The sequence below is a fragment of the Cannabis sativa genome, chromosome 1 (assembly GCF_029168945.1).
Source record: "Cannabis sativa cultivar Pink pepper isolate KNU-18-1 chromosome 1, ASM2916894v1, whole genome shotgun sequence".
Classification (NCBI taxonomy): domain Eukaryota; kingdom Viridiplantae; phylum Streptophyta; class Magnoliopsida; order Rosales; family Cannabaceae; genus Cannabis; species Cannabis sativa.
Window position 1 is genome coordinate 72,839,431 of NC_083601.1, and position 26,175 is coordinate 72,865,605.

The 26,175-nt window shown below is 33.5% G+C and overlaps 6 protein-coding genes across 9 annotated transcripts; 3 read left to right on the forward strand and 3 right to left on the reverse strand.

Annotated features, from left to right (window-relative positions):
- The first annotated feature begins 2,802 nt into the window (after positions 1–2,802).
- LOC133029021 (uncharacterized) lies at positions 2,803–9,347 on the forward strand. Of its 4 annotated transcripts, none has more exons than XM_061108751.1 (14): positions 2,803–3,210; positions 3,324–3,370; positions 3,897–4,075; positions 4,185–4,366; positions 4,494–5,307; positions 5,371–5,445; positions 5,884–5,939; positions 6,034–6,111; positions 6,462–6,786; positions 6,879–7,078; positions 7,467–7,543; positions 7,696–7,797; positions 7,943–8,129; positions 8,217–9,347. In XM_061108751.1, the coding sequence occupies exons 3-14, from the start codon at positions 3,898–3,900 to the stop codon at positions 8,304–8,306; spliced, it is 2,364 nt and encodes a 787-aa protein (XP_060964734.1). In that variant the 5' UTR covers positions 2,803–3,210; positions 3,324–3,370; position 3,897; the 3' UTR covers positions 8,307–9,347. The 4 variants fall into 4 exon arrangements, with proteins under 4 accessions (XP_060964734.1, XP_060964735.1, XP_060964736.1 ...); XM_061108752.1 differs by having other exon boundaries at positions 5,371–5,421; XM_061108753.1 differs by lacking the exon at positions 5,371–5,445 and having other exon boundaries at positions 2,919–3,210.
- On the reverse strand, positions 9,024–12,866 carry LOC133033707 (uncharacterized). Its single transcript, XM_061108755.1, has 9 exons — positions 12,570–12,866; positions 11,794–12,003; positions 11,332–11,396; positions 10,753–10,806; positions 10,169–10,429; positions 10,023–10,085; positions 9,767–9,835; positions 9,628–9,673; positions 9,024–9,345 (listed from the first exon to the last, which is right to left on the reverse strand). Exons 1-9 carry the CDS (start codon positions 12,601–12,603, stop codon positions 9,284–9,286), a joined length of 864 nt encoding a protein of 287 aa, XP_060964738.1. The 5' UTR covers positions 12,604–12,866; the 3' UTR covers positions 9,024–9,283.
- Positions 12,867–13,467: 601 nt separating this feature from the next.
- On the forward strand, positions 13,468–16,377 carry LOC133035764 (uncharacterized). The gene is made up of 5 exons (XM_061111959.1): positions 13,468–13,928; positions 14,108–14,416; positions 14,507–14,554; positions 14,639–15,225; positions 16,338–16,377. Exons 2-5 carry the CDS (start codon positions 14,414–14,416, stop codon positions 16,375–16,377), a joined length of 678 nt encoding a protein of 225 aa, XP_060967942.1. The 5' UTR covers positions 13,468–13,928; positions 14,108–14,413.
- On the forward strand, positions 16,361–17,173 carry LOC133029789 (uncharacterized). Its single transcript, XM_061101906.1, has 2 exons — positions 16,361–16,511; positions 16,607–17,173. Exons 1-2 carry the CDS (start codon positions 16,377–16,379, stop codon positions 17,033–17,035), a joined length of 564 nt encoding a protein of 187 aa, XP_060957889.1. The 5' UTR covers positions 16,361–16,376; the 3' UTR covers positions 17,036–17,173.
- A 112-nt stretch (positions 17,174–17,285) lies between these two features.
- LOC133035765 (uncharacterized) lies at positions 17,286–20,279 on the reverse strand. The gene is made up of 4 exons (XM_061111964.1): positions 20,138–20,279; positions 19,703–20,025; positions 17,890–19,604; positions 17,286–17,810 (listed from the first exon to the last, which is right to left on the reverse strand). The coding sequence occupies exons 1-3, from the start codon at positions 20,277–20,279 to the stop codon at positions 19,119–19,121; spliced, it is 951 nt and encodes a 316-aa protein (XP_060967947.1). The 3' UTR covers positions 17,286–17,810; positions 17,890–19,118.
- On the reverse strand, positions 20,009–22,360 carry LOC115720150 (uncharacterized). Its single transcript, XM_061108756.1, has 2 exons — positions 21,703–22,360; positions 20,009–21,013 (listed from the first exon to the last, which is right to left on the reverse strand). The coding sequence occupies exons 1-2, from the start codon at positions 21,964–21,966 to the stop codon at positions 20,564–20,566; spliced, it is 714 nt and encodes a 237-aa protein (XP_060964739.1). The 5' UTR covers positions 21,967–22,360; the 3' UTR covers positions 20,009–20,563.
- Between the last annotated feature and the right edge of the window lie 3,815 nt (positions 22,361–26,175).

Genomic DNA, 26,175 nt, shown 5'->3' on the forward strand with positions numbered 1-26,175 from the left:
TTTATAGTCGTATAAATTATAGTTAGTTAAGACATCTGACAAAATTTTGAGAAATTCAGAAAAATTTAACACGTCAAAAACAGTGCTCAAAGAGTTTGTTGCACACGTGACTTTTTTATTTTATACGTGTGTGAAATAGACAATTTAAATATTAATTCCTATATTATAAATTTTCCAAATATTTTAAAATTTTGCAGGTTGTCTTAAATAACTACAATATACACGATTATGAACAAATTTAGACTAAAAAATTCTTATAAATACTGAAACAATTAGGAGTTGCATCAGTACACCCATTTTGATGGGGTGTAGTCTCCTATATTTATAATTATGTTATTTTAAAACAATATTTTAATTTGTTCAAAAAAATTATATTAATAACATTTATTTAGCATGATGTGAATTTTTGGAGAGTATTTATAAGAATTGCTAAAATGTATTATTAGTGCCGTGATTTTATTATTGGGGTAATTAAGTAACGAATTCTATATAACATAAATAAATAACTTTTAAAAAATATCGCTAACTAATTGTAGGATGCCACTTATAAAAGGTGTTGAGTATGATACCATTGGTGTCCAATAGCAATATAAAGATAATGTATATATATATTTTAATTTACTTTTAAGTATATTATTTTAGAGAATATCACTAACCAATTATAAAGTACCACTTATAAAATGTATTAGATATAGTACTACTGGTACCCAATAACAATATAAAGATGATGTATATATATTTTTTAGTCTACTTTTTAAATTAGATTTAATACTAGTGTATGATGTAAATCAAATTTGGCACATACTAAATATTGTACCAAATTTAATATAGAATATAATATGATTTAATTTACATTATAATAAATATCATATTTTTTATTTAAGCTCCTACTACTTATTTGATATATGTAATATAGTTTTAATGTATTTCAATAAAAAAAAAATTAAAGCTTTTTGTTAATTTTTTAAATTAATTTTACATTTAATATATTGGAACACAATTATTATATTTTTAGTTACCAAGTTATAATCCATAGTATTTTAATAATTAGATAAATATATATTTGGTGTGAAAGAAAAAATATTGTTAAATTTTAATACATATTTTTTACATTGCCATTTAACACTCCTTTCCTATATTATTTATTACCTAAAATATTAATTTTTGTAAATTTTTTATATTATTTTATTAATATTTTTACAGTATTTTATAGAAATATAAGAAAATAACAAAAAAACCACATGAAAGTTTAAGTAACAAAAAAATAACAAAACAATATCAAAATAACATAAAAAATAATATACAGATAATAAAAAAAATCAACAACAAAATAACATGAGTATAACATAAAAATATACTAAAAAATTGAATTTTTTGTAAATAAAATATAAAAAATCGTAAGGATCGCAATTTTATAATTTTTTTTTTAAAAAAATTATCCTTTTATTAAATCATAATATAACTTTGGGTAGTTCTACAATGGACACCCTAATATTGGTCACAACCATGCACCCTTAAAATCTTGAATAGTGGTTAGTTATAATATTGAGACACATACTATTTTAGTGGATTGTCGAACATAGAATATTTATTCATTTATTTTTTTTTAATTATTTGTTTATTTATTTACAAAATATATATGAATATTTATTAAAAAATTGAATTATTAATTTTTTGACATATAATTTTCTGAATTGTTTCCTGTATTTCTTTTTTATTTTATTTTTTCTTTCGACAATGTAAATGTTTCATGATATTCAATTGGATATATAATACCGAAAAAGAAAACAAATAAAAAGACATAAAAAGAAAATAATAGTAATAATATTAAAGAAGGTAAGAACTTATATATTCGATTCGGCAAAAATATATATATATTTATATTTTAATAGTTTCTTCCACCAACCATAACTTATATAATTTATTAAATAAAGAGTTTTAATTATAAGTATATCATAGAATAAAAAGAGAGTCAATGGCAGCAGTAGTCTTTCTTTGTTAAAATCTTGATTCAAGATTGAATTTTCATCTTTGAATGTATACTTTTATTTAAGGGACTGAGGGTTGGAGAGGGAATCTCCCGTTGGACTGTGGGGTTGAGGGAAAGGGAGTCGTCGGTGGTGCCGGAACTGAGGGAGAAGGAGAGAGGGTGCCGGAACTGAGGGAGGAGGGAGGAACCGTCGGCGACAACTTGGAGTGAAGAAGATGAAGAGAGTGAAGAAGATGAAGAGAGAGAGATGGATTGTTATTTTTAGGGATATTATTTACTGTGCATTAGAGTTATATGACCAATTAAATAATAATTTAAAGGTTGTATAGGTAGACCCCAATTTTACTAAGGTTTGATTCTCTACAACAAGCCTTACCACAAAAATCTTTCATTTAATAGCTGCCACCAATTATATTTTGTGATATTGGACACACTGGTGAGCCCATAAAAGGAGTGTCTATTGAAGAATTTTCCTATAACTTTTGTACTATGTCTATTAACTTTTAGGAGCTTTTTTATTTTTATACTTTAAAATAATTTTTTTTTTTATTTTTACGGAATTTTACATAGAAACTCTTATTGCAACTAGAGCTGCAACCTAAATTACAACAAAAAAATGTACTATTGCAACTAGCACTGCAACCACTTTAGAAACCTCAAACCGTAAATTTAAAAAAAAAATAAAATAAAAAACAGTATATAAGAAATCCTCCTAACTTTTATCATGATCTAAAATATTTTAGATTTTTAGATAAAAAAATAAAAAAGAAAAAAGAAAAAGAAAAAGAAAAAGAAAGGTTACTGGTAGTAAATTTTTGGCGAAATTCATAAACTCGCGCTATGAACCACTGATGTAAACGTGAGAAAACATCAACGAACCGTGTACAACAATGGCGAGGCAGGAGCGTGTGAGTAAAATAAACGTAGTGAACGCTTCGGTTCGTTCGTGGCGCGCGATTAAAACTTTTTTTTTCCCGAATGAGCTTTCGTTTCATATAGCCTTCGCCACTGCATTTTTAGCCGAATCAGTCTCTTCTCCATTATGACTATAAATACCCACCAACACACCACAATCATTTCTATATCAAACTTTTCCTTCACTTTCTCGAGAAACTAACCTCATTGCTTAAGTACGGACCTCCTGTAGTTAGTATTAGTGTCCTTCTGTGTTCATCTAACGTATTTCAAGATTTTTGAAGCCCCTCTCCTTCTTGTATAAGGTTTGTTCTTACAATTCCTTTCATTTTAATTTTATCTTTCAAAGTTTCATTGATTCAAGCTTTTTTTTTTATTATTATTTATTATATGCGTGTGTTTTCTTCTCTTTATGCAGAACTCGGGCGATCATTTTTTCTCCTTCGGAAGTAGCGGACACTGAGAGTATTTACATCTCTCTTGAAATGGAATCTTTCTATGGATCATTTTCTCATATATAAAAATGTTGCATTGTTCTTTGGACTCTGGTTTATTTGTAATTCTATTATTGCTACTATTGTTTTTGTTTGGAAAAGGTGTTATTATCTATGCATCATTAAATAAACAAATTTTCTTTTTATTCTTATTATTTTCTTTCTTTTGAGCAAAAAGAGAAACGCCAAACTTCTGTTAATCATGGGAACTGAGTCAACTGACCTTGATTAAGCTAGAAAGAAAGTAAAAGAAACAAACCTTTTGTTCTATATATTTCAGTACTGCTTCATATGGCATTTAGTGCTTTATTTTTGTAATCCACAGAGGCTTTTCCTTTTTTATTCTTTTCCCAAGTGTAACCACTGTATCCCTTTACATTGCATTTAAGTAAGAAAGAAATATATCTATTTTGTTTTTCCTTGGCATGGTACTCTTATTCTCATATGGTTCAAATTGCTGCCTTTTTATGACACTGATTTATTTATTTAAAACACAGAATGGGTGCAGGGAGGAAGACTGAGACTTATTGGTTGAAAGAAAAATCTGTACCTCAGGCTCAGTGGCCATCGAACTTCAGCTCAACTGCTAGAAATTTGAGAAAAAATGATCTTGGGGGAGTCATATTTGGTTGCAAGCATAGCACTTTCAAAGAATGCATTTTGAAACAGTTGTTTGGTGAGATATTGTGTTCCTCCTGTTTATGTACTACACACACATATTTGTAAAAGTTTTTCATAATAATTGAATCTAATGTTCTGAAATACCAATTAAATATTTTGAACAGGATTACCAGCTCCACATTTCTCGTATGTGCAGAACATAAAGCCTGGTTTGCCCCTGTTCTTATTCAACTATAGCGATAGGAAACTTCATGGAATTTTTGAGGCTGCAAGTGCTGGACAAATGAATATAAATCCACATGGTTGGACTGCAGATGAATCTGATTATACCCTTTATCCTGCACAAGTATAACATCATCTTAAAGTCTTTGTCATGTAGTTTGGTTCTGGTTTTCTTTTTTCTTTTTTTGGTTTCCTTTTTGTCAATTTCACTGAAAAGTATTGTATATATGTTTTTTTTTTCTTTTTTGCAGGTGAAGATTCGAGTTCGGATGGAGTGCCAGCCCTTGGTTGAAGATCAGTTTGGACCAATAATTACTGATAACTACTATGAGCCTAAACTGTTTTGGTTTGAACTTGACCGGGATCAAACAGAAAAACTAATTTCTTTGTTTTCATCATTTCTGACAACTGTGCGTGCTGCTATCTCAGCGAATACTGAGACTTCAAACTCTGTTTACAATGCAGCATTCCCTGTGCCTAATAGAAGGCGAGAAGAAATAGTGAAGTCCCTAAATGTTGCTAACCCTGATCAGACTAACACAGATGGAGAAAACCGTAATACATGGAGTTCACCCAAGTTAGGTAATTCTAACCGTGAAAATGGAAATTGGGTTCATGGAGGCTTAGATGATGAAGAACGATGTTTGGAAGCTATAGATCATAAAAAATCAGCTCAAACGTTAAAAACTGGTGTTATAAACCAAACAAAAAGTTGTGATTATTCTTACTCTTCTGCTGTACAAACCATGGGAACTTCCCATCCACGAAAATTTTGGAGCGAATTGTTCAAAGGTTCAAATGCTGAGGATGCTGGAGAGGAAAGTCAAGACATTAAGTTACCATCTTCAGGCTCAACAAACCTTTCTATATCTGATGATTCTAGTTTGGATGAAAAGGGAAAATGTTTAGAAGTTGTTGTTGATGATTCAGAAAACTACGAGGAATACATGAACCTGGGACTAATTAATGAACTATTGAATTCCCCTGTCAAGAAAGAAGGATATACTTATTTTACAAGTTGCACTCAAAAGGACACTATACCAACTTCTCTAACAACAAATAAAGGTAACAGTAGCTTCAGCTGAATCCTTTTATCTGAATAGTTTAAAACATTGTTAAAAATTTCAGGTCCTCCCCCTCATTTAGAATTTGGAAGGCAACCTTTGAAAGCTGCTGTAGGTGAGGATACAGACAGAATGATTGGTGAGACAAGTAGACTTTCTATCAAATGCTGAATGTACCTCAGTATCTGCAGTGATAGTAAATAAGTTTAGGAAACAATAATAGTTGGGAAGACAAGTGTCACAGGAATGTCTTTGGTGTGGGATTTTATCTTATTGCATTAGTCTTTAATTATATTTATTTACCTTTTTATTTTTGTTTGTCACTTTGGCTTTGGCTTTGATTTTGATGTTTGCTGCTATTTGTTTAATGCCTTTTGTTATCGTTTTGGATATGATCTTAAGAGTGATGGATCATTGTATGTTGGAACAGTGGGATAGACGTGAGTATCTTAAATAGAAAGAGAGTTTTTGCTCTCTTTTGGGGGTTTCCCTTGTTTAACCATGGTTTCACTTGAGCTTTATTTGATTTTCCCAACCAATTCATCCCATGAGTTATTAAATTATGTTTACTCTCCAGAAACAATGGACATCATGGAAATGAATGCTTCTGATTTCAACTCTATTTTTCCGATGGTAATTAAATCTGCCGATCATATTGAAGCTTTGAATTTACAATAATTAGTTACTTTTTATAACTCTGTATTGTACCTGTGAAATGTTGTAATAGTTACTACGTGAAATCAAAGAGCTGAAATCATCTCTTGGAGAAGAAGATCGCAAAATCAATCTTTTGGAGCATGATATGGTATGGTTGTTACTAAATTTCATTATTTTTGCACTTTATTTTATTTGTCATGTTTCTCAGCGAAGTTAACAGGTATTTGCTTTATTATTCTATACCAACCAACCTGCATCATTTGACTATTCAAATAAAAGGAAAGGAAAAACTTGCACCATTTGACTTACTTATTTCTTGGACAAAATATCTGATTCAGTCCTTTAGTGAACTCACTCAAGACTTAAACCCATACATAATAAGAAAATCTCTATTTTTTGTTTAATTATGATAGTCATCAATAGGGTATTGGCAGCTTGGCACTCTGTTTTGCTCTTTGAATTTTCTCCATTATAACTGAATAATTTGAGTTTTCACAGGTTAAATCAAGATTAGTAATTCAACTCTTAAAAGATAGATGCATTGCATTGGAAAATCAGCTATTTAAACAAAGTGGGAATGATGAACAAGAGGAGTCCGAGTCCATCAATGATCTTCATCCAAACCTTGATGAGTTAGTACTTTTAGTGGGAGGATTTGATGGTTCTTCATGGTTACCAGCTTTAGATTTTTATCATCCTTCTTTAGATCATATGGAACACCGTAGCTCCATGCGTTTTGCACGTTCATATGCCTGTGCTGCAAATCTAAATGGAGAAATCTATATTTTGGGCGGTGTATGCAACAATGTGTGGTATGATGAAGGTACTAGTTTTACTTTTTTTCTTGAATTAAATTTTCTGCAGCTACGTAGATATTCAATCAAAATGCATTAACACCAATTCTTTTTCACGAAGTCGAATCATACAACCCGGTGTCGAATCAGTGGACTAGATGTCCTTCATTGAATCAAAAGAATGGAAACTTTGCGGGAGTTTCTTTTGATGATAAAATCTATGCAATTGGTGGTGGAAACGGCAATGAATATTTCTCAACGGTGGAAATATTTGATGTGAACAATGGAAAGTGGATCCCAGCTCAACCCATGCTACATAAGGTAAATTTTCTTTGGCACACACTTGCTTAATGCATCTAGTTGTCGGCTTCATCTATTAAATGGCATAATGAATGACGCAACTATTGGCAAATTGGTTAATTCTTACTGAGAAGTGAGAATTGCTAGTCCACAACCAAATGTTTGTTTTTCTACAAATAGATTTCCAGTATCTGGCTCCATATTTTTGCACCTTCAAATGTAGATACTACTACTAGGAAAGTAAATTTTGGCAATACATAGGCAACTCTTGTGAAAATTTCTCACTTCACTCTGTTCAACCAGTGACGTGTATGCTGTTTTCCATTTATAATACAAACATGAAATTAAACCCAAAGGGCAACTACAAATTCAGTTAATAATCATATCTGGTTTTTCCTTCTTTGTTCAGAGACTTTCCTCAGCTGCTGCCGAAATCAATGGTGCAATCTATGCCGTGGGAGGATATGATGGAAAGAACTATTTAAAGTATGATGCCAATTTATTATATCTGTGACTGGTATTGATTTTCTATATAAATTTATGGTATTAGCTAGCATGTACTACGAACGAGCATAGTAAAAAAAAAAATTGGTATTTTGATCCTTATTATCTGACACATCTCTTCCCTAACCTCTCAGATCAGTAGAAAGATTTGATCCTCGTGAACGTTCATGGAGAAGACTTGAGAGCATGTCAACGAAGAGAGGTGGTCATACAGTTGCAGTTCTTAATGAAAAACTGTGAGTTGATGGTCTCATCTGCATGTTAAGATTTAAGATAAGCTTCTTGCTAATTCATTTTGATTCCTTAAGACAATATAACACAAACATATGTAGTTTTACGTTCAGAACTGCGTTAACAACTAATAAGATGATCCATTAACAGATTTGTTTTGGGCGGTTACAATGGTCAGAACGTAATGTCTTCTGTTGAGATTTTTGACCCTCGTCGTGGCTCTTGGATGATGGGGGACTCCATGAATGACTCTCGGGGCTATTCTGCAGCTGCTGTGATTGAAAATACAATTTATGCCATTGGCGGCATAAAGGGTGACAATGAGATTTTAGAGACCGTAAGTTTGATATTTTCATTTCTACAGAAAATAAGTGACACCTTTCGTCTTAGCAAGGTTTTGATACAGAAAAGCTTGAATGTACAGGTGGAATGCTACAAAGAAGGTCATGGATGGCAAAAGACTAATCTCAAAGCCATTGGGAAAAGGTGCTTCTTCTCTGCCATTGTTTTGTAAGGTTGGAGACTGAAAGCTGGTGTTGTCTAACAAACTAACACGTCCGGTTGCAGCTGATTATAATCTTAAATAGTATTATAACAAGTACAAATACTAAAGCTGAAAACAAATACTATCCACTCGTACTTCCACACTTTAAAAAATATGGTGTTTATATAAATATTACTTAAAAATAGCTATGTCCAAACATGAGTTACTTTGCAAAAAAGAAAAGGGAAATTTGGAATTCTCAACGGGCTTCCGTATGTTATCATTATTCATTATCATTACAAGCAAATCGCTTACTGTTAATTCATTTTAATATGGAGGGGAAATCAGCGTTGACATAAGGAGAGCCAGCCATTTTGGCAAATGGTGTTTTACCTTCTCTTTTTAATTTGGTGTTGCAGATGCTAACATATATTTCTACACAGTAAAAGATAACGAGTGTTTTTTATGGTGCACCCCTAAAAGTCCTCATCGTGTTTTTTTAATTGTGGTTATTTTATTAATTTACAAAATAATTTATTTTATGTGTATAAAAAAAAAAAAAAAAAAAAAAAAAAACTCATGTGCAACAGATTATGAATATAGAAAAAGAAAAAAAAAAAAAAAAAGAACTCGTAGCATAACATTTATCTTTCAACATGCAATGAATATGAATATTTGTGCCCTATTGTGCCTTTTGAGAGGTAGGTATCGTCCAGAAGAAATACACTTACACATCAATCATCCATATTAAGCAACAACGAAAATGGTTATATCTAACTCAAATCTATTTTCAACAGTACACGACTTGATTAATTATTCCTTGACATTATTCAGTCATTTAAATTTTTAACCGACTACAATTACAAAAGTCACCAACTTGATATTGAATCTAGTAACGCCATAGCTAAAAAAACAAGAATAAAAAAAAACTCAAGTTTTGCAAGAGCCTCAAAGATCCCCAACTATAAGCAATTACCCGAATTTGCTTTGCAAAGAGGCGAGGCTCTTCACCTGATACCATGAAATGATGGTAAGACAGCAATAAGTGGGTCTCCGTAACCAACTGCTTCTGTAAACCAAAACCATTGGAATAAAATATTAGAATGAAAACCAGATCAAAATCCATACTATTGCTTCAGTGATAGATAACACTTCACTAAAACTCTAGGTAACAGACATTATCGCCGAGAGATATAAGCCTGTAATCTTTTTTAGTTATAAAAGATCTAATGAACTAAAATGCTTTTTTTTTAATATAAAAATATCAACTTTTTTTTTTGGGCAAAGTAATAAAGTTACTCTAATGAACCAAAACCATTAGCGTATACAACCATAAGCATTTAAATTTTACCTCCTTCATTGAAGAGGACCTTCAAAACTTCTCCACCAACGTCTGTCTGCTCAACATAACAAAAGGCCAAAACCATTACGACATATGTCCATCATGGGAAAGTATGATTACCAAGAATGATCTCAAAAAGGAATCTTACCTTCACTGGAAGCTCTGTGCCAAACTGATCCACATATCCAATTACTTGTCCCTCTTTAATTAGCTCACCCTGTATTTTTGACAATAAACAAAGTAAGAAAATACAACAATTGACTGATTTCAAGCACTTCAATATAGAGATACTTAAAAGCAAAAACAAAGACCAACAGAAACAGATTCAAAGTATTATATATATATTTATTTTATGTTGTCAATTACACATATAACTGGTGTATAAATTAGACGGAAAACGATACCTCTTTACAGATGGGTGGTTGCTTCTTTCCTTTAACTGTTCTTCCCTTTCGGAATGAACCAACCTGGAAAATAGATAATTGAAGATTTTACATTGACCCTTCTCTTGAACAAGAAACAGAATAAACATCATAGGCAGAATACAAACCGTGGGAGAAGACACAAGAACATATGCATTAGATCCAGAGGCCTCCAAGGCTGCTAATTTCGGTGATTTCACCAAAGAGACATTTGCAAATGGACTGGTACTTTTAGGAGCGGTTTTGGGTGGTGATGGTGGTGGTGCAGCAGGTTCAGATTCAACCATTGGTTTAGTTGGAATAGGAGGTGCTGATGTTGGCGAGATGTTGGACAATGGAGCTTTGGTGACTCCAATGTTTCGCTTCAAATGCATCTCAAAGTCTCCAACCTATCACAGAAGAGAACTGCTAGTCAAATAAAAGAATGCTCAAACCAATAATTTTCAATTTTCAATTTTCAATCATTCAAGGAGAGGCTGTTCTATATTTCAAAATTCTCCAAATGATCAGTTAAAATTTCATCAATGGTATAGATAATCTAAAGGTTTTCTTAGTACCATCTCTGTGTACATTATGAGCGGTCTCAATAAAGTTATTGTGACCATTTTAATTCTAACAGTCGTACGTACGTATATTCACAAGTGTTTTCCATATGCACTAAGCAACAATGAAGCACTTTGAAATAAACCAGATTAAGGGTCTTGAAGTTCACCTTTAGTTTCAGCTCAGCAATCTCTGTCTCATCACAGACCTCTAGCATCAACGCCTAATAATTCAAAATACTATGTTAATACAAAACGGTTTAAGCAAACTTTGTGCGTTAAATGGTATTCGAGGCAAATAGTTAAAACATAACCATTAACAAAATTTCATGACTAACATCATTACATGACATGGTGTGCCGACCATATTTCTAGAGCTATACAGACACAAGGGTTGAGAATGACAAGATGTGTTAAATGAGCTCACTTCAGGAAATCAAACCATAAATTTGAAGCTCCAGAAAACATGTACACTATTTTAATTAAAACATATGCAATAACAACCGAAATCAATCATCCCTAAAATGAAAGATTCCAGGCATTGAGTAAATGAACCAGATATACATAGGTAACACATGCATACTAGTCAGGAAAAATACTTTTGACAAATCAACATTCGCCCATTTATATAACATCGTATGGTAGGCCATAAATTGGGAGAATTTGCACCCACTAAATTGTCTGACAAACAAAGAAAAATAATTACATAAATGAAAGAAAATGCTAGCCAACCATTTAAATATGCTCACCTCAAATCCATTAGGAAAAGTTGGACTTCGGTGGGATTTCTCCAATGAACCTTGTGGAATGCAATCTGATGAAACTGCTTAATGAGTATTGATTTTAAAACATACTAGCTCACACAAACACAAGATATTACAATTCATTCTTGGCCCATATTAGTTCATAAGATTACAGTGGAAGCATTTTAAAACATTTTTAGTTCATAGTGCTTCTTCAGTGCAGAGCCATATTCAACCAGCAAAATCTGGCAGAACTTTTAACCAATGAGTGTGTTCATAATGGTGCATAAGACATGGCAAAGGTTGGTGTTAGAGCAATTTACATCTACGTAATAATTGAAACCAGACTGCAAGTTCTTAATCAACCCCAGCTCCCACCCTTTCTCAAAAAATGTATCTTATACTGCCCTTTAAGTTTCCAGTTACATGTATATAAAATAATTAAGAAGAAATTACATAAACCCTCACCATTGGACTTAGCTGTATCCTTAGCATCTGATGTCTTTACACATGATACTAGCATTCCCTTGTGCTTTTTAGAAGAGTACATTAACTTCCCACCAATAGTCAAATTATGGATGCAAGATCTATTTGGGGTCAATTGGCTGCCATTATACGCCGAAAGCATACCAGGCTTCTCAATGAAAGACCTTGTATGTGAATTAATGCCCACTGAACCTGAATTTTTCAGACCACAATATAATATAACACGATCAAAATCAAGCTTTTTACTGGTTGCTTGCTACATACCAGTTCGAACTTTGCAAAATAAACTTTAAATTTTATATCCATTGCATCAATGAATGCCTAAAAGTACCGTACTGTTATTTAAAAAAAAATCTATAAATGGAATAGTTTTTAACTCGGAAAAAACAAAACAATACCATTAAACAACTTAATCTAAAGAGTAGAAACAATCGAGTAGGCAGAAACATCATCACTACTGCAGAAAAAAGAAATTAAGCACAAATGTCAAATTAAATCCACTGAGCTCATGAAAACACCATTCGCGATTGCCATCTTCCAGCTCGAGATAACTAGATCTTACCGTCTTAATGCCGACATTCAAACATTTCAAAGAACTTAGATTTTTAATGATCCTTTATTCCTCGAAATAAGACCAAAGCTCAAATATATCCATTTCCAGCGAACCTCACTCCAAAATTTACTTTCAGTGCTATAGCACCAATACATTTGTAGAGATACATATCTACATTAAGTGAGAAAAAGAGAGATGTACTTACAATTGAAGGATCGGAGAACAGCAGCAGACTCCATGGAAGGAGAGTGTAGAGAAAGAAGAGAAATTGATTTGGGAAGAAAATGGAGATGGAGAAAATAATTAAGGAAATGGAATAGCGTTGTAATTGTAAATAATATTATGGGTATGAGGTTGGTTTAACTTAAGCGTTGTCTTTGTTATGTCCGCCCCCCTCATCACATCAGTTTCTCCGTTTTAGTTCATCCCCTCATCCTCGCTAACGTGCGCCAGGGGTATTTGTCCACTTACGTTACGTGGCCCTTATCTGGCGCTCCTTTGAAATTCACGGAAGAAGATTTTGTACAATACTACTACTATCTACGATAATGTATAATACGACATCGAGTTGCTATGAATAAGATGATACGACGTCGTATAATTACTCGTGTGTTAACGGGTCTCTTGGTTGATAGTTTGTAATTTCCTTTTAATGAGATTATTTCATATTTAATCAAAACAAAAAAAAAAGGGTAAATAATATTTTAGACCATGTGTTTTGCAAAAGTTATTCATTAGATCCTCTGTTTTGTTAAATGATAAAATGAACTTTGTATTTTTTAAAATGGTAAAAATAGGACCGTGAGCTTAATTTTTGACAATTTTTTTTTAATATAACCAATTTGAAGACAATTCCTAACACAAACATATACAGAAAATATAAACAATTTTGTCATAATACCTTTAGATCGGATTATTATTAAGTTTTATTTTGATAAAAAATCAGTTCAGTGTCCTATTTTTACCATTTTAGAAAATACAAGGTCCATTTTATCATTTAACAAAACTGAGGGTCCAATTGATAATTTTTGCAAAACACAGGGTTTCAAATGGTATTTACCCAACAAAAAAAAAAAAAAAAAATTATTATTATACAAAATCTTAAACACGGTTTATAATTTTTTATAGGGAAAAAAACAGGAATATTCTAAAAAGGGAAAAATATTACAACAATACTGTGGGCCGGCCCAATGAACATTTGTACAGCCCAAAAGGAAAATATTACAAAAATACCACTTGCCCTTACCTTCAGCCGCACGTCACAAACGGAGAGGATGAATGAAGCTCCATCGATGCAGTCGGCCACGCAACCATAATGAAACCAGATCGAACGTAAAACAGCTGTAAATCCCGTCGAATTTCAATAGGAAACGATCAAATCCAACGATCTAAACATAAATTTTTTAAAAAAAAGAGCAGGACAACCGTGGAGAAACTGAAATTCAACATTTGATTTCGGTTTTTATAGTGCAATATCACTCAAACGATCGTCGAAAATTCAGATTGAAGCAATGTAAATCTGTATTGAACAGATCTGGAGCTCCCCCTCAAATCCAAAAAAAAGGTATGAACTGAATTTTTTTTTCAACAATGATACACAGCATTTTTAGTTGCATTCTGGTTGATTCAATGGTGTGCAACAGGCAATTCATATGGTAAAACCAATAAACAAGAACTGATTCTGATTAAGGAAACAAGGGATACTAATAACTTTTTTTTATTTTTTTTTGCGTTGGCTTACAGTTGCATTATCGTTTGAAAATGGTTTAGAAATCATGAAGAAGTGTTATATGACAAGTACCAAGAGCTAGCATATATACAAGGTAAGATGTATGTTAATGGTAGCAAATTAGTTTTATAATAGTTGTAAATCGATCTGATTCGAATAAACATGATGAAAAATGACAATGCGTAAGAACTATGTAATTTTGGGGATATAATTGTGGTTTTTCAGTTGGTTTACAGTTGCATAATCATTTAATAATAGTTTCATTACGTTTTTTGCAGGAATTTATTGTGGAAAAGATAGAGGACAGAACAGTTTGAGAAATGGTTAGCTTCCCAAAATTTAAATGAAGTTTCTTAATAGTTTTATTCTCGTTTCTTTGTAGTTTATTAACAACCAAAAAATGGCAAAATCAGGAATCAGGACAGGAAATACAATGCTTGAACAAAGGAACAGAGATAGAAGTAAGTTTGTACTCTATTTCATAACATAATAAAACCAGTTTTAAAATTCGTTGCCTCGGACTAATAACCATTGCAAAAACACAGGAAAGGAAAGACATTCCATTCCTAGTCTTCTACAATGGAAAATTCGATGATCGAATGAATTATGAAAATTATGAAGCCAGTGGACACTACATTTCTGCCAATTGTAACTATGAAGATTTGCAACAGAAACTCAAAGATGCCCTGGAATGCAACCAAGAAAACACTGTTTTGCAACTGAAATATCAAGTGAAGGAAGGATACCAACCATTGAGGATAAAGGATGATCAAAGCCTGCATTTCTACATACAACTCAAACTGAAAGACCCCGACTTCACAACATACCCAATGTGTGTGAATGTCATCAACAACCCAACAACAACCATCGATGCAACATTCTTTGGAAATGACAATTCATTAATTACACATAGAAGCGCCTTCCAACCAATCGAATACAATGCAGCAACAACAGAAGACTCAACAAATCAACAACATATAATTGAAGCAAGAGTACTGGAATTTGGGGAAGAAAGTTTTGACTTCATGGACTATGCAAAACTTGTGGCAGAGGAAATGGTTGAGCAACTGGAAAACAACAGAAAAAAGGAACCAGAAATCACAGATTATGACGAACTACTAATCACGGATCCGCATCATCCAGAAATAGAAGAAGCACAAATATACAAAGACAAAGAAACAACTGCAGAGTGTGCTTGGTTTCTATGCAATTAGGAACAACTTCCAATTCAGAGTTAAAAAATCATGTGCAAGAACATACAAGATTTGTTGTTTGGATCCAAAATGCAAGTGGGCACTAACAGCATCCAGAAACGGGCCAACAAAGTCATTCATCATTCGAAAGTACGACAGAAAGGTGATACACACTTGTGATCTAAACATCAGATTTGCCGACAAGAGACAAGCTACAACGAAATTGATTGGAAACTACATCAAGCCACGGTTCACCAACATAAAAACAACTCGAAACGCCACAAGACATCGGAGGAGAAATGAAACACAAGTATGGGGTCGAATGAACTACATGAAAGCATGGAGAAGCAAAGAGCACGCGCAAGAAGAATTACGAGGAAAAGCCAACGAATCATACAGGTTGCTGCCCGGTTTTTTGCACATGTTGCAAAAAACTAATCCCGGAACAATAGTGCACATGGAAACAGAGGATGACAACAGCTTCAAGTACTTGTTTGTCGCACTGGATGCATCAATAAAAGGATGGAAGAAATGCAAACCTATAATAGTTGTTGACGGAACTTTCCTTAAATCAACATATGGAGGTACACTGCTCTCTGCTTGTACACAGGATGCAAATGGGCACATTTTTCCACTAGCTTTTTCTGTTGTGGATTCAGAAAACAACAACTCATGGCAATGGTTTTTCACAAAAGTGAGAGAAACATATGGGATTAGAGAGGAACAGTGCTTGATCTCAGATAGACATGAGAGCATAAGTAAGGCGGACTTGTCAAGTATTTCCGAAATCACACATTGCTATTGTGTATACCAATTCGTTAAGCAACCTAAAAGCAACCTTCAAGAAGAATGCAAGCAAGCTGGATAAACCATTCTTCGCTGCAGCCAGAGCATACACAGAGAGGAAATTTGAATACCATATGAGCGAGTTGGACAGCTTGGACATCCGTGTATTTACAACAAGTTGGATACCACAAATGGTCAAGATACCACTGCAAAAACAACAGGTATTCAACTATGACTTCAAACATTGCTGAATCTCTAAATGCAGCAAACTTAAGTGTGCAGAGAGCTACCAATCACAACACTGATGGAGTCATTGAGAGCATTGATTCAACAATGGACATACACAAACAGGAAAAAAGCACAGAAAACAACAACATTTTTAACACCTACAGCAGAAAAGAAATTAGTCGACAACTTTGTGGAATCATTGACAGAAAATGTAATGACATGTTAAATATTTTAGTTGCATTTTAGTTTCTTTATAGTTTGTTTTTCGTTGTTATACATATTAACAGTTTTACACTTAATCCGCAGGTAAAACCAATAAACGAGACCATGTTCGAAGTCATTGAACTAACCAGATCATGGGTCATCAACCTCAAGGAGAAAACATGCAGTTGCAACAGATTCCAACTTGATGAGTTACCGTGTGCTCATGCGCTTGCTGTTATAAAAGAGATGAACTTGAATGTTTACAACTACTGTTCGGGTTATTACACCACGCGAACATGGCTTGAAACATACAGCGGCTCAACATATCCGGTACACAATCACACAACTTGGGATGTGCCACAAAACATAAAAGATATCATTGTTCTGCCACCAAACCAAAAAATAAGATCTGGAAGACCAAGGAAACGAAGGTTTTTATCTGAATGGGATACAAAAAAACATAACAGGTGCGGCAAATGTGGACAACACGGACACAATCGAAAGACATGCAACAATCAAGCAATAAAATAGATACATATGAAATATTTGAATTGTTTAATTTTGTGTGCAAATTCAAACAGGTTGATCTGTGATGCTCTAAATACATGGGATTTCATTTTTATGAAATTTGAAACAGTTTTTTAATAGTTTCAAAATCGTTTTGTTACAGTTGCGACCCTTTGTAAAATATTAAGTACTGGAATGACTTCTTCTTTACAGTTTTAAAGGCGATCGAGTCAATAATTGATAAAACATAACTTGAATAAGGGAAAAGAGTTAATGGAATACGAAGAATAAATATACATTCATAGCACTATTTAGGAAAAATGAAAACATAGTTTGTATTTAGTTGGTTAATAGTTTCTCCATAGTTGTGCGACCGTATATAAGAACTTGAACAATTAAAAAAACACACAACTTTGGGAAATACAAACCTATACAATAAAGATATTATAAGGAGTGAATGTCAAATATCCTAAAAGTTTTAAACCAGCTACATAGTATAAAATCAAATATAATACCTACATTGAAACAACAACACTAAAACTTGTCAAGTAAATAGATTCAACAAATAACAGAATAGAGCCACCAAATTAAAAGATCCTATTTCTTCAATTTAGATGCCTTAGAAGACTTGGTTTGCTTCTCATCCTCGCTGTCAATACTTTGGTCAATTTTCCTTTGTCCGTACGAGTAGAAAAGTGAAGCAAGTCGGGTTCGATAAACTTCGATGTCAAAGTCTGCAGGGACATCCTTTCCGTGTATAAAGAATTCAGCAAAGGCAGCAACATATGCTCCACAATCACTGTTAAAAAACATAGAGAAAAAATAAACAAATTAGAAACTAAAAAACAACATAAAAGAAACTTAAAAGAAATACTCACTTCTTCTGCTGAGACGCAAGACCACTAAGCTCCACGATTCTGAATGGAGCTGTAGGGTCAGAAACTGAGGCAGGAGCTTGTGCTCTATTCTTCCAGAACCCAAGTAAATCGAAAAACAAAGGCAGCAACACGGAATAAGCCTTCATCGCATTCCTAGCTGCGGCATTCATCTTCGCGGTTCTCAAAGAATTGTACAGAAATAACGTCCCTTCGTTCACGTCAAGACGCCCAAAAACCCAATGACTTTCCCTTCTTAAATTGATGATGAAAAGCACGTGATCGGCTTCATACCAAGGCTTGGAACAGGGAATGCGCATACCTCGGATGTAATGCGCAATTGGGTGGGCAGCGTGAATGTGTGACATCTTAGTCTTCATTGACTTGGCCTTGTTAAATTTGTGGTACAATGCTTGGATGGAATCATCAAAAAGACAATCAGTAGTTGCGAAATTCAACGTCACAGCGGAAGAATACTTACCTTTTTTCCGAAGGTAATAGAATATGGTGTTCATATGCTGAGAAAAAAAAACAACACAGAAACACAAATGAAAAGGTTTAACAACTGTAAAAAAACTGAAATGTAGTATCAAAACTAAAAAACATTTATAAAGCAACTAAAAACAAACTACCATAAGTACAATATAAATTGGAAACTTTACCGAGTCGTTCATAAACATGTCGCATGTGGCCAAATGGTAAAACCAAGTTTTATCCTCAACATAATCAACACCTAGCCTAAAACCCGGGGTAAATTTCTTTGCGCCGTCTTCATAACAATTATAATGCCTACAACAACAAAAAAACAGCAAAAAAATAGCATTAAAACAGGAATAAAACTGGAAAAAAAAAAATAATACAAAAACAGATTTAATAAAAAACAGTCACCTGGGATGCTTAAGCAATCCTTCACTAATCCAAAAGTCAAATTTTGCCTCAATCTCGGTAGATACGGGATCAGCAAAAGCATCATTAAGAGCATAAAGGCCCTTCACATAAGTCACCATTTTGAAATCCCTATCATCCCCAGCTGATTGAGAACCTGAGGACATAAGCTCCATTGGAGTGCTCCCGACATCAGCAGACCCGAAATCAACAAATGGAGATTTCAAGGCCGGAGCACGCTTCCTCTTATCCAACAGAGGTGTATCAGAGACAGTATCCTCAGTTTCTTCATCAGTATGAAGGGCATCTGACTTTTCACCAACAACATCTGGATTGGGTGCGGGGACCTAAAAAATAAAGAATGCATTAAAACAGTTGCAAAACATATTAGAAACTAATGAGCAACCAAAAAGAAACCTAGTTTTTTTGAAAACAATTAAAAGTAAACTTACATTGATTTTAGGAACAGCCTCCAAGCCAGCCAACACAACTTGATCATCATCTATTACAAGCTGGCTCAACCCATCAAAGAAATCGTCCCCCTTCAATCGAGACTCATCGCCCTTCGGCTTCTCAACATCCTTAACATTTTTATCACTCCCTCCAACATCCTCAGAAGGATTCACATCAGCAGAAGGAACAGCAGTAACAGCCTTGTCAGCATCATCAGCATCCCCACCAACTTTAACCAACTCACCACCATCGTCGGAGTCGGAATCAATATTTTCTGGATCAGGCAATTGCTTCTCATCATCCTCGGCATCATCATCATCATCATCATCATCAGCATCATCATCAGAATCTTGAGTTACTAATTCATCCGATGACTTTCCCTGTATCAACCAACATAAATGAAACTTAAATAAAACAGTAAAGAAACTATACAAAAAAAAATATAAAAAAACCTAAACAATAAAATAAGAATAAATACCTCGTCAGAAGGACGACGATGAATGGCATTAACCTTCTCTTGGATATCCTTAATTACAGTCATTACGGATTTGAAATTAAAATCAACAAAACACCTCAACGAAATGAAGTCCTCGGCCAATGATGATTGATTCGAACTGAGCATCTCCAGCTTAGATTTCATCCAATCAATATCTGCTGAATCAGACTTCTTTGAAGATGAGCCACCCTCGAAGGATTGCTTCGCTACACCACGTTCATCAATAGATTCATCGATAAATAGACCGTCAAGTTGAAGGCTTTGCTTACTCTCTTCATCGCAGGACGCATGTTTTTTATCTTCAACTGAACAGCATAATCAAACATAATATGAAAAAAAATTAAAACAATTGGAAAAACCAAAAAACAACAACATATATAAAACTGAAAAGAAACAGGAAAAAAACAGTAAAGAAACTGTAAAGTACCTTCTCCAAAGGTAAATCAAAAATCTTGCCCTTCAAGTCTCGAAGGGTTGGATTTTTGGTGACGATGGTGTTGCTCCAGTTCAGAATCCTGGGAGTAGAAGATGAAACTCTCTTACAGAAAGAGTTCACCATTGCAGGACAGCATTCATAAAACCAAACAGTGAAAACCCAAGGACATCCCAATGCCCTATACCAGCCATCATATTGGCCTCCCTTCTCTGCCTTTCTATTTTTCATAATGATCCCATGCTCAATCCTACCTTTGAATGAGTCAATTGTCAATTCAAATGATTCCCTACCCCAACAATACTCATCCCACCGACCGCTATCAACTACATCTAGAACAAACCTAGACACTTCTTTGTCAGGAGTATTGCTAAGAAGAAAACACTGAATGAAATACAAAACAGCCATTTTCAAACCAATAGACTCATCCAAACCCCACCGACTACCCAAAAAGCATCCTCGATGGCTTTGTTGTCAATAGTTTTTACACCACGGAAACATGTTTCTACCAATTGATTTGTTTCCTGTGAAAACAACAACTTGTTGCAATCACCGAAACAATCTAAACCAGAAATCAGGTAAAATTCTTCGGCACTAAACCGTATGCAACGGCCAGCAACCTTAGCCCAAAACTCCTTAGGATTAGGCTGTAAAACTTCCCTTAGTAATAAACTATGAACGACTTGTGGATGAAAAACAAACTCAGGCATATCCAGAAAATGCCCAAACTGAGTTTGACGAAACAAAGAAAGCAAATTAACAGATAAAGTGTTTTTAATATTATTTATCACAGAATAAACACTGGTGCATACACACTTAGATCTGTAAAAATCAGAAGGACTAAATTTACAGTCCCAAACCTGCAACATAACAAAAAAGGGCCAAGATAAATTATAAATCCTGAATAAAACAGTATGAAAACTGTAATACAACTACAAACAAACTAAAAACAAACTATCAATGGCAAACAACTACACAGAAAATAACAGCAAAGACCTTAAATCGTTTGGAAACATAAAAAAAACAGTAAACAACTAACCCTAAAAGAAATCGAAAAATGCAGTATAAGAAGAACAACAAAACTATATTAAAACAACAAACAAACTAAAAAACATATACAACTATAGAAAAATATAGAGCAAAGATTTGAAAATCGTTTTGAAATCTAAAATATAACAGCAAACAACTAAACCTAATGAAAATCGAAAACACATCAAAACATACCAGTAACAAACTATTAAAAAACTGAAAAGAAACTACCGAAGACTGATTGAAAACACCAAAAACGAAAACAAAACACATAACCTGTAAGCACAAAAAAACACTGAAAATAAAGAAAACAAAACAAAATTAAAGAACAACACCCAGACCAGAATCAAATGAAATGATCAAAAGCAACAATAAATAAATAAAAAATTTAAAAACATGAAACAAAATGCGCAAATGAAACCCTAAAATCACACAAAGCATAATGAACATGAAAACGCCAAAATCTGGGTAAAGCATAAATGGAAGAAAGGGGGAAACGAAAATAAAACTAAAAACCAACCTCAGTCCGATCTTCAGCATGTGTAATAGATTTTTGAAATTTTTTCCCAGAAATTTCTGGAAGCGTGGGCTCCTCCAAGTTCAGCTTCGTTTTCTTCGAAGACTGGGGTCTCACACGCTTCGGCATTGGAGCTTCAAAATCAAAATCAAAATCATCAATGATTGGGCGTCTACCCTTGGATTTGTTTGCCAAAGATTTCTTGCCCATTTTTGATTTCTTTTTGAGAACTGGAGAAGGGGATGAAGATGACCGAGTGATTGCCATGGTATAAATAAGATTGAAAAAAAATGAAACAGAGAGGGAAAAACAGTTGCTAAATCGTGGGCTAAGAGGAAGTTGAAAATTCGTGGATGAACCAAAAATAAGAGGGAAAAACGTGATAAATTATGGGTGGTTAATGGAGGTTACTTGAATTCAAAATGAACTTAGAGAACAGAAATGAAGAATCGAAAATGAAATGAAAACAAAATGAAAAAAGAGAGGGAAGAGAGTATGATTTGATTGATGATGCATGGGGAGAGCACACGTGTATGCATGGTATGATGAGTAAGTGGTAAATGTGTAATAAAAATAAGTTTGTAAGTAGAAATGTAGTAATAGGCGTGTGAGGGTAATTATGTAATAAAGTGTGTAAAAAGGATTTTTCATGTAAAAATTTCTTTTTTATATATATATAAAAATACGGATAATTCATTCTATTTTTATATTATTTTTGTAAAACACCATAAAATTATAATTAAAAATCTTAAAATTGAAAAAAAAATTGTAAAAATATGGAAAAAAAATTATTAAACTGTATAAATATTAAAATTTTACAAAAAAAAAATGACATTTTGCATAAATTTTTCTTTTTAATTAAGTTTAGTATTGTCAATGATTTTTTATTTTATTTATAAAAAAAATTTACGAAATAAATTCTTAAAATAATTAGATTTATTACACATAAATTTTAGCAATATAGTGTAGTGGTAGCCTCGAGCTAGCCTTTAGAATGGGTGGATTTTAGAAAAAAAATATTTATCTTTATTAAAACGATATAAGGTATTTTTAAAAAACTCTTACAAAAGAAAAATAAGTTTTTGGCCCTTGGATTGAGTGGGCCTAAGCGCAGACTTAATCTATCTTAGCTCAGAGTCCCGACCCTAAGATCTCTATAGCTAACAAAAATTTACTCGTAGTCACCAACTTATTTATTTTAAATATTGTCAATAATTTTTTTTGAGTATTTATTGTTTGCACTATAAGGTGGAAGGAGAACAAACCAAAATGAGGGGGTAATATAGAGGTTATTTGGCTTCATAACTTAAAAATTGTTTTCTGTTTTTTTAAAACTGAAAACAGTTTTAAAAACCAATAAGGGTCGCTTGGCAAAAATTTTTAAAAATAGTTTTATAAAAATTGAGTTTTAAAAAACTAAAAAACAGAAAACATCAAAATGTTGTTTTTAATTTTTAAAAATATTTTTTTTTGTCTAACATATTATATTTTATATTTTTGCTCACATACTCGGATTCTAAACCCGGAACCAAACCCGAACCTAGACCCGCATGGGTTCATGTCATGGTATGGTGTTAAAATATATCAGATTACTCATTTCTGTATTGTAGTCAGTTTTATCCGTTATTTTCGATTGGCAGTTAAGTTAGTTGTGTTCAAGTAGTTAGTTAATTTAGTTCTGTTATTTGCTCTTCCCCTTTGTATATATACTGTTGTATCTTCCATTCTTTTCAATTAATGAATTCAATTCTTCTTTCTCTCAATTTAGTTCTCTCTGTTGTTTTTATCGCAACATGGTATCAAAGCGGAGAAGAAAGCTTCTCCCCTGATCTTCTACGCTTCCGCCTCTCTCCTACCAGGCCGCGTCTTCTTTTCCGGCAATGGTAGTGTACTGATCTGTGTTCTCTTTCACTAGATTTACTCCGTGGAATCAAATCTTTCTCTCTTGGAAACCCTTTCCAGTGTTCTTCCCTAATCAATGATGTCTAGTGACAATCAAGAAATTGGAGTTGAAACTGGAGTTCCAAGTTCTGCCATTTCTGCAAATCAAAACAACCAAGTCATGAATCCAAGAAATCCTCTTGAGGATCCTTCTGATCCGTATTACCTCCACCATGGCGACAATCCCGGTAACATTCTTGTTTCTCAGCCTCTAATAGGGCAAGACAATTACATATCATGGAGTCGTGCGATGCAGCTTGCAATCTCTGTCAAAAACAAATTAGGATTCTTGGATGGTTCTATACCTAAACCTCATAATTCTGAATATAATCTTTACAATGCTTGGATTAGAAATAGTAACATTGTTATATCTTGGATTCTCAATTCAGTTTCTAAAGGGATTTCTTCTAGTTTGCTTTACAATGAATATGCAGCTGCTATTTGGACAGATTTGAAAGTTAGATTTCATCAGCAAAATGGGCCGCACATATTCAATCTTAGGAAAGGTTTGATGAATCTTCGTCAAGAAAATCAGACCATCAACATGTACTATACTCGATTGAAGACGATATGGGAAGAATTGTCCAACTATAGGCCCAATTTTACATGCAATGGATGCACTTATGGTGGTGTGAAGAAGCTCCAAGAACACACCACATGGAGTACATCATGTCATTTTTAATGGGGCTTTCAGACCATTTTTCTCATATACGCAGCAACATACTCTTGATGGATCCATTACCAGAAGCTAATCGTGTTTTCCATCTTGTTACTCAAGAAGAAAACCAGAAAGGTAATCTTTCTTCTGGAAATGATTCCAACACTAACATGGCTTTTGCTTGTCAGTCAGATAAGAATTCCAACCCAAAACCTGACACACAAGGAACAGACCCTTTTGTACGCACTGTAATGTGCGTGGCCATACCATTGAGAATTGCTACAAGATCCATGGATATCCTTCAGGATTCAAGAATAACAAATCAAAAGATGCTTCAGCAAGCCAAGTTCAAACCAGCACAAATTCTAAAAATTTCAATGATGAAGGTCATACTCTGTTACCCCAACTGAATGCACTTCAGTATCAGCAACTCTTGAACTTTCTTGCCAATCAACAAACTTGTATGCCCAATACATATCCTAGTTCTTCCTCAAGAACAACAGGTATCATACTATCTCACTATTACATTACACCTGATAATGAATCATGGATAATAGATTTAGGAGCAACTCGACATATATGTAGCAATATAAAAATATTTTAATGTGTCTTTCCTATATTCAAAACCAGGTTACTTCTTCCAAACATTGACTCTATTTTTGTTCACCAAAGTGGTTCCATAGCTGTCAATAGATCTCTAACTCTCACTGATGTGCTTTATGTTCCAAGTTTTAAATACAATATTATATCTGTCAGCTGCTTGACTAACAATGGTTCCACTTTAGTAAAATTCTATGCTAACAGTTTTTCTATCCAGGACAAACACAACAAAAGGAGATTGGTAGAGGTAGGGCCATCAATGGCCTTTATGTGATGGATGCTTCAAATCATAATGCGCATGTCTTCTCTGTAACTGTTGAACTTTGGCATTTAAGATTGGGACATCCATCTCAGAAGAGACTTGCCCTTCTAAGTGACAAATTGAATTGTACTGTTAGCTCTTTACAGAAAAATAAACCTTGTTATGTCTGTCCTTTAGCTAAACAAAGAAAGCTTATCTTTCCTAATAACAATTCTATTGCTGTCAATAAATTTGATATTGTTCATTGTGATACATGGGGTCCTTATCACATCAGCTCTCATTTTAACTATAAGTATTTGCTCACTTTGGTTGATGATCACACAAGATTCACATGGATTTATCTACTAAAACATAAATATGATGTTGTTGAAATAATACCTCAATTTTTCTCTTATGTTTAGACACAATTTTAGTGCACAATTAAGAGATTTCGTTCTAACAATGCACCTGAATTGGTGTTTAAAAATGTTTTTGCAAAACTTAGAATTATGCATGACTTCACTTGTGTGGAAACACCAGAACAAAATGCTATTGCTGAAAGAAAACATCAGCACTTATTAAATGTGGCTCGTGCTTTTTTCTTTCAAGCAAAAATGCCAATAAAATTTTGGTTTGAATGTATAATGACAACTGCCGTTCTAATAAATAGAACCCCAACTCCTCTACTTCATAATAAGACACCTTTTGAGCTATTATTTGGCACTGCAGCTAACTATTCTAATCTAAGAAACTTTAGATGCCTTGCTTTTGCTTGTACTCTTAATGCAAATCGCACCAAATTTGCCCCAAGAGCAAAACCTTGTGTTTTTATAGGGTATCCACAAGGCATCAAAGGTTACAAACTTTATGACTTAAATGACAAACAAATTTTGCCTCAAGAAATGTGATTTTCCATGAACATATCTTTCCATTTCAGACACTTAACACCTCTATATTGGTGTTGACCCCTTCTCCCATTTGGTTTTTCCCTCTTCTAATATATCTAACACACATGTGAGTGATTTTCCTGCAGAAA

Excerpts from the sequence above, each read along its gene's own strand:
- LOC133029021 (XM_061108751.1), top strand. The coding sequence starts at position 3,898 with ATGGGTGCAGGGAGGAAGACTGAGACTTATTGGTTGAAAGAAAAATCT. Across the intron at positions 5,308-5,370 it reads TTCTCTAACAACAAATAAAG|GTCCTCCCCCTCATTTAGAA; the intron begins GTAACAGTAGCT and ends TAAAAATTTCAG. Across the intron at positions 8,130-8,216 it reads ACAATGAGATTTTAGAGACC|GTGGAATGCTACAAAGAAGG; the intron begins GTAAGTTTGATA and ends TTGAATGTACAG.
- LOC133033707 (XM_061108755.1), bottom strand. The coding sequence starts at position 12,603 with ATGGAGTCTGCTGCTGTTCTCCGATCCTTCAATT. Across the intron at positions 10,086-10,168 it reads TTCTTGTGTCTTCTCCCACG|GTTGGTTCATTCCGAAAGGG; the intron begins GTTTGTATTCTG and ends TCTATTTTCCAG. Across the intron at positions 9,346-9,627 it reads GGTCCTCTTCAATGAAGGAG|AAGCAGTTGGTTACGGAGAC; the intron begins GTAAAATTTAAA and ends TTTGGTTTACAG.
- LOC133035764 (XM_061111959.1), top strand. Across the intron at positions 14,555-14,638 it reads ACAAAGGAACAGAGATAGAA|GAAAGGAAAGACATTCCATT; the intron begins GTAAGTTTGTAC and ends GCAAAAACACAG. Across the intron at positions 15,226-16,337 it reads GAACTACTAATCACGGATCC|CAAACTTAAGTGTGCAGAGA; the intron begins GCATCATCCAGA and ends CTCTAAATGCAG.
- LOC133029789 (XM_061101906.1), top strand. The coding sequence starts at position 16,377 with ATGGAGTCATTGAGAGCATTGATTCAACAATGGACATACACAAACAGG. Across the intron at positions 16,512-16,606 it reads TGGAATCATTGACAGAAAAT|GTAAAACCAATAAACGAGAC; the intron begins GTAATGACATGT and ends CTTAATCCGCAG.
- LOC133035765 (XM_061111964.1), bottom strand. The coding sequence starts at position 20,279 with ATGGTGAACTCTTTCTGTAAGAGAGTTTCATCTTCTACTCCCAGGATT. Across the intron at positions 20,026-20,137 it reads TTTGGAGAAGGTACTTTACA|TTGAAGATAAAAAACATGCG; the intron begins GTTTCTTTACTG and ends TATGCTGTTCAG. Across the intron at positions 19,605-19,702 it reads ATCGTCGTCCTTCTGACGAG|GGAAAGTCATCGGATGAATT; the intron begins GTATTTATTCTT and ends TGGTTGATACAG.
- LOC115720150 (XM_061108756.1), bottom strand. The coding sequence starts at position 21,966 with ATGGCAATCACTCGGTCATCTTCATCCCCTTCTCCAGTTCTCAAAAAG. Across the intron at positions 21,014-21,702 it reads ATGCTGAAGATCGGACTGAG|GTTTGGGACTGTAAATTTAG; the intron begins GTTGGTTTTTAG and ends GTTATGTTGCAG.